The following is a 10325-nucleotide window of genomic DNA, read 5'->3' as shown; positions in this document are numbered from 1 at the left end:
ATGGGGTCTCGGTGTCTGTGGGGGATCTGGGGGGTTTCTGTGGCGTTTTGGGGGGTTGGGGGGTCTGTAGGGGATCTCTAGGGGTCAGCGGGAGCCTGTAGCGGGTCCGGAGAGGTCTGGGGGTGTCTGTGGGTCCCTGTGGGGGATTTGGGGGCTCTGGGGGGTCTGGAGGTCCCCAGGGGGGTCTGAGGGGATATGTAGGGGCTCGATAGAGGGTCCGGGGGCGCCTGGGGGATGCTACAGGGGATCTGGGGTTCTCTACATGGCATGTAAGGGGGTCTGGGGGAGTCTTGGCATCTCTATAGTGGAATTTTGGAGTCCATAAAGGAATTTTTTGTGAATTTTTGGCTCTGTACAGCTAATTCTTGGAAATTTGGGGTCCAAATTGGGCAATTTTGGGTGCTCTATTGGGAGTTTTTTTTGAATTTTGGGGCCTCTGTTAGGAATTTTGGGGAATTTTGGAGGAATTTTGGGTCCAAATGCAGGAACTTGTGGAATTTCGGGTCCAAGCGTGGGAATTTTGGGTAATTTTGGGTCCTAACTTAAGAATTTGGGGAATTCTTTTTCCTAGATATCCTCTTCAAGTTCTTGGTGAGTGGCAGCACCTGCACGGGCAAGTCCTGCCTGCTGCACAACTTCATTGAGAGCAAGAGTAGGAATTTCTGTGAATTTTCAAGGATTTTGGCAGTTCTAGGGGGTCGTGGGATTTTTGGGAATTTTGGAGGGATTTTTTTTCATTTTTGGGGACTTCTTGTGTATTTTGAGGGGATTTTTGAGGTATTTTTAGGACTTTTGGGGTGGTGTTTTTGCATTTTTAGAGTGTTTTCTGTTGCTGTTTGCGGGCTTTGGGGAATATGTTGCGAATTTTGAGAAATCTGAGGAGTTGGGGGATTTTTAGATAATTTTGGAGAATTTTTGGGGAGTTTGGGGGGTTTTTTAAATATTTCTGGACGTTTTAAGGGTTTGGGTTTTTTTTTTTTCTTTTATTTTCTGGGTGATTTTAGTTGGTGTTTAGGGAAATTTTTGACTTTTTTTGGAATTTGGGAAATTCTGGGTAGTCTGGGAAATTTTGGGAATATTACTGGAATTTTTGGAGGCGTTTTCTGGGTTTTTTTCTTTTTTGAGCTATTTTGTGGCTTTTTTCAGTTTGTTTTTTTCCATAGTTTTCTTTTTGTATGCAATTTTGGAGGGATTTTTTTTTTAATTTTTTGGGAATTCTGTGTCTCTCCGGGCTCTCCCCCATCCTGCAGCATTTTGGGCAATTTTCTGTCACTCTTGGGTCATTTTTGGTCATGCTTTGGGTCATTTTCAGCCCTATTTTGTAATTTCAGTGGCATTTCTAGTCAGTTTTGGGTCATTTGAGGGCCATTTTGGGGCCATTTTCTGTCACTTTTCAGGCATTTTTGGTCTCTTTAGGAGCGTTTTTGGTGACGTTTGAGCCATTTTTTGCTGGTTTCAGTCCCAGTCTCAGTCCCGGTCTCAGGGCGGTGCCGGTCTTGGTCCCGGAGCGCTCCCAGTGCCAATCTCATTCTCAGTCCCAGTCCCTGGGCGGTGCCAGTCTCGGTGCTGGTTTCGCTGCCGTTCTCAGTCTTGGTGCTGGTGCCGGTTCTGGTGCTGATCTTGGTCTGGGTCCAGGTCCGGAGATTTTAGGCGGGTTTGGGTAATTTTAGGCCAAACTGGGCAGGTTTAGGGTGGATTTTCGGCCCCTTTGGATGATTTTAGTCCAAATCTGGTGGGTTTTAGGGTGGACTTTAGGTACATTTCAATGATTTTAAGCCAATCCAGGTCTTTTCAGAGTTGATTTTATGCCCTTTTTAGGAGTTTTAAGGGGAGGGTGCCATTTTGTTTGAGTTTAAACCAGTTTTGGCAATTTTAGGCCGCATTGGTTGGTTTTAGACCCCTTTGGATGATTTTATCCGCAATTGGCTGATTTTAGGCCAAACCCTATGGCTATAGAGAGTGGGTTTTAGTGCCCTTTGGGTGATTTTAGGCCACTTTGTGGGGATTGCAGGCCTCTTAGGGTGATTTGAGGCCAAACCTGATCCGTGTTAGGGTGGATTTTAGGCCCTTTTGGAGAAATTTAGGCGCATTTTAGTGATTTTAAGCGAACCCGGGCGGTTTTAGGACCACGCATCGCCTTCGCCCCGACTCTTTCCCCTCACGATTCCCGCCCTGTCCCTGACCCCGCCCCTTTCCCCTCCCAGTTCCCGCCCTTTCCTTGGCCCCGCCCTCGCAGGCCGGGCCCGGGCCCGGGAGAGGAGGAGGAGGGAGGGAGGAAGAGGCGCAGTGGCGGCAGGAACGGGAGGAGAAGACGAGCGGAGGGAGCGGCGGCTCCAGCGCTCCCTGAACTGGCAGCACCGCCGGGATCATCGCCCCACATCCCGCAGGTGCCCGGGGAGGGGGAGCTCGCCCCAGATATCCCGGGGGGTCCCTGGGTTTGGGGTTTTTGGAGTGTCCCGGTGTCGGCAGAGCCCCTGGAATTGACGGGACCCCGCTGGGGCTGGAGGGGCGGGATGGGCGAGAAAGGGGTTCGGGGGTCCTGGTGCCGGCAGTGTCTGCTCCCAGTATGAGCTCAGTCAGTCCCAGTATGAGCCCAGTCACTCCCAGTATGAACCCGGTCACTCCCAGTATCCGTAGGCGGGGAGACAGAAGAGGGGGGAGCTTTTCAGGTTCCTGGGACTCGCTGCAGCCCCGGGAGGGCAGGCACCGAGCAGCCGGGGGATCTCCTTACACTTCCCTGTGACATGGAGGCAAATCCCATCCTGTCCTTGTCCTTCCTCCCCCAGACAAGGAGCCGAGCATGGAGAGCAGGGAGGACAAATCCCCGCGGCAGAAGCTCGTGGCAGAGGCCGTTTTGAGCGGCTCCACAGCGCAGGAATGCAACGGGGAGGAAAAGGGCCGGAGATCCCTGAGGAGGAGGGGCTGCAAACGCAGCTGGCAAGGATGTGAGGAGGAAAGAGCCAGGCCGGGCCGGGAAGGCGGCCGGAGATGGAGCCAGAGCTCAGAGCTGGTGGTCCATGAGCAGCTTCGTGATGGGGAGAAGCCCCACAAGTGCTCCGAGTGTGGGAAGAGCTTCAGCCGGCAGAGCAACCTGAGCCAGCACCAAAGGATCCACACCTGGGAACGGCCCTACGAGCGTGGGGAATGTGGGAAGAGCTTCAGACAGAATCAACCTGATCCAGCACCAGAACATCCACACTGGGGAAAGGCCGTACAAGTGTGGGGAATGTGGGACGGGCTTCAGCCGGCGGTGCAACCTGATCCTCCACCAGAGGATCCACGTGAGGCAATGGTCCTACGAGTGTGAGGAATGTGGGAAGAGCTTCAGGCTGAGGTCCAGCATGATTGAGCATCAGAACATCCACACTGGGGAAAGGCCGTACAAGTGCGGGGAATGTGGGCAGGGCTTCCGGCACAGAACCAACCTGATGTTGCACCAAAAGATCCACACCGGGGAGAAGCCCCACGAGTGTGGGGAATGTGGGAAGAGCTTCATCCAGAGGAACAGGCTGATCTGCCACCAGAGGATCCACACAGGAGAACGGCCCTACAAGTGTGGGGAATGTGGGAACAGCTTCATCCAGAAGTCCCACCTGATCCGTCACCAGCTGAAGCACACTGAGGAGAGACCCTACGAGTGTGATCAGTGCAGGAAGAGGTTTCACACCGGCTCTGATCTCCTCGTGCACCAACACACACACATGGAGGAGAGACCCTTCCGCTGCCCCAACTGCGGGAATGGCTTCAAGGACAGCTCCACCCTCATCAGGCACCAGAAGATCCACACCAGGGAACAGCCCTACGAGTGTGGGGAGTGTGGGAAGAGCTTCAGCCTGAGGTCCCACCTGCGCCGTCACCAGAAGACCCACGCCGGGGGAGAAGCCCCACGAGTGTGGGGAATGTGGGAAGCGCTTCAGGGTGAGGTCCAAACTGATCTACCACCAGAGGACCCACACGGGGGAACGGCCCTACAAGTGTGGGGAATGCGGGAAGAGCTTCACAGAGAAAGGCAACCTGATTGAGCATCAGAACATCCACACTGGGGACCGGCCCTACAAGTGTGGGGAATGTGGGAAGGGCTTCAGTCACAGAGCTGGCCTGAACATCCACCAAAAGATTCACACTGGGGAGAGGCCCTACAAGTGTTGCCAGTGTGGGAAGGGGTTTGTGACCAGCACCCTGCTCCTTGTACATCAGCAGATTCATTCAGAGGAGAGGCCCTTCCACTGCTCTGCCTGTGGGAAGGGATTCAAGCACAACTCCACCCTCTTCAGGCACCGGCACATCCACTCCGGTGAGAGGCCCCACGAGTGTCCCCAGTGTGGCAAGAGCTTCAAACAGAGGGCTCACTTGGCCAGACACCAACGGAGGCACCAGTAGGGGAAGCCCTTTGAGTGCCCCCAGTGCAGGAAGAGCTTCGTGCTCTGCTCTGTGGTGGTTTAGCATCGATCTGAGGCTGTGGATGGACTCTGGCTGACCAATACGAGTGTTGTCCACACCTCTGGACAGCCCAGGCCTAAATCAGAGATCCAAGGTGGTTCGGGCCTTTTCCTCTTCTCTCTGGTCGAGGGCAGGATGGGATCCTTCATCCCCCCCACCCCGGCATGGCTTTGGAATCTTTGGGATGGCCACCACAGGCCTGGGCAAACTTGAACTCTTTCCTGACACAGATTGAGACTTTGTTAAACTCTAACCCTTGTCAGAGATGAGAGAAAAGGCCCGATTGGAGACATGTAAAGGGACAATATGAAGATGTCTAAAGTAAAGCAAGAGTGACTTCTTGAGTGGGAGAGATGACAAGTTGCCTGAGTCCTTGGCAGAAATCTCCTGGGAGTTTTACTGACAGACTGTAATATGAATATGCCAAAGTATTCCTTTAAATCGTGGACAATCCAAATTGGGGAGATGATGTGTGGATTTGAGCAAAGGTATCTGCAATGGTCTGAGTGAATATTGAATTAGGAGCTGTGATCCTGTGATCCGATGAAAGGCTTGAACAGAGAGAGGTGAGAAGAAGCCCTCTACCAATGAAGACGTGAGAAGACATCTCTGTTAGGGTGAGTTGAAGAATCCTTTGCGTTTGAAGTTGCTCATTTTTTAGAAGGTGACACCCCAATATCTGTGAGTCTATGGCCCATCTGTGTGGTCACGGGAAAGGCTACGTGAATATGGGAGGTTCCACAAGTGCAGGATCTCCTGGGCGGGCTGCTTTTGTGTGTGGTGGAAGGCACAAGCAGACTGCTACTCTTGTGGAAAGTTACCAAAACAACAGGAGAGACTTCTCTCTCTCACCGACTGAAGGAATGAGTGTTTTATCAGTGGTACTGACCTGCAGTTCCGAGTTTTGCCTCTTTACGTTGTTTGTCAAAAATGAAGAGTTTGTGTTGGGAGAGGGGTTGGTTTAGAAATTCATTTGTGGTTTATTTTCCTTTCCCTTGGCGTCCCTTAGTGTGTGTTGATAAAATCTATCTGTTTACCTTAAGTCGGGGCCTGTTTTGCCTTTTTCTCCAAAATCCTATCTCCTTGTTGGCAAAGAAAATTTGGCGAACGTGAAACCACCACACAAATGGTGCCGTGACTGAGATTAGTGAACCAAAGCCATGACAATCTAGTGAGATTTGGGGTGGACTTTAGATGCCTTTGGGGGGATTTTAAGCAAACCTAGATACTTTCATGGTGGATTTGATGCCCTTTTGTAGAATTAAGGGTGATTTGTGGCCGTTTTGTGTGGAGTTTAAGCTACTACGGGCGTTTTTTGGCCCCTTTGGTTGGATTTTGGACCCCTTTGGATGATTTTAACTGCATTTTGCTGATTTTAGGCCAAACCAAGTGAATTGAAGGTGGATGCTAGGGCCCTTTGTGTGATTTGAATCCACATTGTGAGGATTTTAGGTCTATTTGGGTGATTTCAGGCCAAACCAGATGCGGTTTAGAAATGATTTTTGGCCTATTTGGACAAATCTAGGTGCATTTTGGTGATTTTAAGCGAACCCGGGCAGTTTTCGGACCGCGCGTCACCTTCGCCCCGACTCCCCTCACAATTCCCGCACTGTCCCTGACCCCGCCCCTTTCCCGTCCCAGTTCCCGCCCTTTCCTTGGCCCCGCCCCTTTCCCCTCCAAATTCCCGCCCTTTCCTTGGCCCCGCCCTCCCAGGCCGGGCCCGGGCCCGGGGGAGGAGGAGGAGGGAGGGAGGAAGAGGCGCAGCGGCGGCAGGAGCGGGAGGAGAAGACGAGCGGAGGGAGCGGCGGCTCCAGCGCTCCCTGAACTGGCGGCGCTGCCGGGATCATCGCCCCCCATCCCGCAGGTGCCCGGGGAGGGGGAGCTCACCCCAAATATCCCGGGGGGTCCCTGGGTTTTGGGTTTGTTGGGGGGATGTTTGGAGCTCGCGGGGATCCAAAGTCGAGCAGCAGATGCCCCTCGGGGGGACATCAGGGGCTCCCCGGGAGGTGTTTTTGGGGTGTCCCGGTGTCGGCAGAGCCCCGGCGGTGGTGGGGGGACGCTGGGTTTGGGGAGCCCGGGAGAGCCGCCGCTTCCCTGAGCGGGAGCCCAGAGAGAGGAGAGCCCAGAACTGCAAAGCGGGGAGCCTGAGAGGGGGCACCTCTGGAATTGCCAGGACCCCGCTGGGGGGCTGATGGAGCTGGAGGGGCGGGATGGCCGGGAAAGGTTTCAGGGGTCCCAGTGCTGGAAGTGGCTGCTCCCAGTGTGAGCCCAGTGTCCCCACCCCGTGGTTCCAGTCTCCTCTGCATTCCCAGGATGAGCCTGGTCACTTCCCCTCACTCCCCATAACAATGCAATTTGCCCCCAGCATGTTCCCAGTTGCTCCCAGTTCTTTCCAGCTTTTGTCCCAGTTGTTCCAAGTTCTCCCAGTTGCCCTTAGTATTTTTCCAGTAACTCACAGTATATCCCAGTTGTCACCAGTGTGCACCCTGTCATTCTCAGTTGTACCCAGTTCCTCCCAGTGTGTCCCCAGTTGGCTCCCAGCATGGGCCTGGTAGCTCCCAGTAACCCCCAGTCAGGGTCCATTGACACACACTCTAATCCCAGTATGGTTGTAGTCACTCCCAGTATGATGCCAGTCATTTGCAGTCTAATTCCAGTCACTCCAAGTTATTCCCAGTCTGATGCCACTGGCCCCCAGTGTGATCCCAGTTGCTCCCTCTCAATGCCAGCATGACCCCAGAAGCCAGGTGAGACTGATCCCAGTCTCACCCAGCATTCACCCAGCTGTTCCCACTGCGATCCCAGTATGATCCCAGTTGCTGTCAGCATAGTTCCAGTTGTTCCCATTCCCTACCAGTATGATTCCAGTTATTCCTAGAATAGTCCCAGTCTCTCTCACCATGGTCCCACTTACTCCCAGTTGCCCCCAGCATGGTCCCAGCTGTTCCCAGTGTGGTTCCAGTCCCTCCAGTATGGTTACAGACACTCCCTGTAAATCCCAGTTGCCCCAGTAAGGTTCTAGTTATCTCAGAATGATCCTAGTTTTCCCCAGTTGCCTCCAACATGATCCCAGTTTCAGGCAGTTGCCCAAAGTTGCTCCCAGTATGATCCCAGTTGTGATCTCAGTCCCCTCTGCTTGGTTCCCGTACCTTCCAGTTGATTCCAGTTGCTCCCAATGTGTCCACATTTTCCTCCTTACATGGGCCCAGTAGCTCCCAGTAACCCCCAGTCAGGATCTGTTCACACCCAGAAATCCCAGTGGCTCCCAGGATGATCCCAGTGGAAGCTGTAGTCACTCCCAGTATAATCCCAGTCACTCTGACTGCAATCCCAGTCACTCCCAGTATGATCTGTTGCACCCAGTCACCCCCAGTATGATTCCAGTCACCCCCAGTATGACCCTAGTCACTCCCAGATTCTCCCAGGATGATTCCAGTCATGCCCAGAGTGACTCCCTCTCAGTCCCAGTGTGGCCCAGTTGCTCCCAGTCACTCCCAGTATGGTTCCAGTCATGGCCAGCACCTTTCCAGTCACTCCCAACCTGGTCCCAGGATGATCCCAGTCACTACTGGGTACTCCCAGTACTATTCCAGTCACTCCCAGTATGATGCCACTCAGTTCCAGTAGGATCCCAGTATGACCCTGACATGGCACAGCTGCTCCCATTATCATCCACCCTGGGTTGGGTGTTTTGGGGGGTATGTTTGGGGAATGAAGACCTCCAAAGCTGAGTGGAAAATGCCCCTTGGCAGGACGTTGGGGTGTCCCAGTGGCAGCTGCCGGCAGAGGCAGCCTGGAGGAGCAGAGCCCTGTGTCCCACAGGAGCCCAAAGTGGGGAGCCCAGAGCGGGGGGAGCATCGCGATTTGTGAGACCCTCGACAGCCTGGAGAGGGGCGGGGGGGAGTCCGTGGACCCCCTGCACCCCAAAGCAGAGAATAAGGGGAGAAGGGAACCCAGCACCCCAAAACCCCACAACATCCCTAAGTGGGGAGACAGAAAAGGGGGGAGCTTTTTGGGTTCCTGGGACTCCCAGCAGCCCGGGGAGGGTGGGGAATGAATAGATGAGGGACCCCAATAAAAGTGTGACCCCCCCAACAGCTGGGACAGGGGGGAACCCCTGAACACCAAAGGGGAGAGACCAGAGAGGGGAGAGACCAGAAATGGGGAACTCCTGGGAGGCTTTTTCTGGGCTGAATCTTGGTGTTAGGAAGTTTTTATGGATCCCAGATGCCGGTGACATCTAGAGATGGACTTGGGCAGCAGGAACCCTCAACCTAATGTGCTCATCCCTTGTTTTTCCCCCAAACCAGGACTCCCCTTTCCCAACCCTTGGCTGGACAGAGAAGGAGGCTGTGAGAAAGAGGAGGGTGCCCCAGGACACCCAGGCAGGTGAGGAGGAAGTCAGTGCCCCTTTCCCCCTCTCTCCTGCTCCATCTCCCAGCCCAGCCCGGCCCCCGGCTGCAGGACAACCCTGCTGCCAACGCCGTCCTGCCGGGAACACACTGGGGGCTCTCCTTCCCCTTCCCTCTGGCACGGAGGCAAATCCCATCCTGTCCTTGTCCTTCCTCCCCCAGACAAGGAGCTGAGCATGGAGAACAGGGAGGACAAATCCCTGCTGCAGAACTTCATGGAAGAGGCTGTTTCGAGTGACTCCACAGCACAGGAATCCAATGGGGAGGAAACACCTCAGAGATCTCTCACAAGAAGGGGCTGCAAAGCTGGGCAAATCAGAGAGGTTGGTAATGCCTCTGTGATAACGTATTTGAGAGAAAGTCAAAACAAAGGGCACACAGTTTTTCCTCTAGTCAGAGAAGAGGAGGAGGTGAGAACATGTGAGGGAAAACAACACGGAGACACCAAGGTCAGTGGAGAAGGAGGAGCAGGAGGTGCTCCAGGCACGGGAGCTGAGATTCCTCTGCAGGCCATGGTGAAGCAGCTGTGCCCCTGCAGCCCATGGGGATCCACGGGGGACGGAGAGATCCACCTGCAGCCCGTGGGGGAGGTGCCCATGCCGGAGCAGGTGGATGGCTGGAGGAGGCTGTGATCTGGTGGGACACCCGGTGGGGAGAGGGGCTGCTGCTTCCAGGCTGGAGGAGCCTGTCCTTGGAGGACTGCACCCCGTGGGAAGAGAGACCCACGTTGCAGCAGTTTTGGAAGAACTGTTTGCCTGTGGAGGGGAATTCACATTGCAGCAGGTGCAGTAGGACTGCTGCTCGTGAGAGTGGAGCCGCTTTGGAGAAGTTCACAGGGAACTGTCTCCCATGGGAGGGATGTCACGGTCTCACAGAGGAAGGACTCCTCTCCCGGAGCAGCAAAAGAAAATCTCGGTGATGAACTGACCAAAACCCCCATGCCCTGTGTCCCTGCACTGTTGGTGGGAAGGAAGGAGGGGCTGGGGAGAAAAATGGTGCTTTAAGGGCCCATTCTACTTCTCCTTATCCTCCTCTGATTCTGTTAGTAAAAGATTCACTTTCCAAGTCAAGTTGATCAAGTAAAGTTGAGCCTGTTTTGCCCTTGAAATATTTCTCCTGGTCCTCATCTCACTCATGAAGCCTCTGTTAACTTCTTTATCCTTTGCCCTCCTTTACCCAGCTCTGGCAGTGGAGGGTGAGTGAGCGACTCTCCTGGGTGCCTGGCGTTGGGCCAGTGTCAAACCACGACACTGGGACATGCCAAAAAGCCACCCAATTGGTCCCAACCCCCCTCCCAATCCGGCCCAACTTCACCTCCAGGATGACTTCAAAATGCCCTGAAAGTTGTGCACAGCTCTGGGGGGTGAAGGGGAGGAACATCAGGACCCCCCTCCACCACTGTGTCCCAGCAGCTCCACGCCCAGCCAGGAGGAGCAGCAGGCCCAGGGTTGACAGCAGGTCCCCCCAAATTTC

At 54.3% G+C, this 10325-nt stretch overlaps 1 protein-coding gene across 1 annotated transcript; it reads left to right on the top strand.

Annotated features, from left to right (window-relative positions):
* Positions 1–241: 241 nt before the first annotated feature.
* On the top strand, positions 242–9960 carry LOC136303674 (zinc finger protein 252-like). Its single transcript, XM_066207265.1, is given in 6 exon segments — positions 242–2387; positions 2787–3168; positions 3170–3872; positions 3874–5057; positions 8751–8829; positions 9015–9960. Coding segments are annotated over 3 exon segments (1578 nt in total). The 5' UTR covers positions 242–2387; positions 2787–2800; the 3' UTR covers positions 4381–5057; positions 8751–8829; positions 9015–9960.
* Positions 9961–10325: the final 365 nt, after the last annotated feature.

This window comes from Chamaea fasciata, unplaced genomic scaffold (assembly GCF_029207755.1).
Source record: "Chamaea fasciata isolate MVZ Bird 193981 ecotype frontalis unplaced genomic scaffold, bChaFas1.0.hap1 SCAF_40, whole genome shotgun sequence".
Classification (NCBI taxonomy): Eukaryota; Metazoa; Chordata; class Aves; order Passeriformes; family Sylviidae; genus Chamaea; species Chamaea fasciata.
This window is presented reverse-complemented; position numbering and strand designations above follow the sequence as displayed.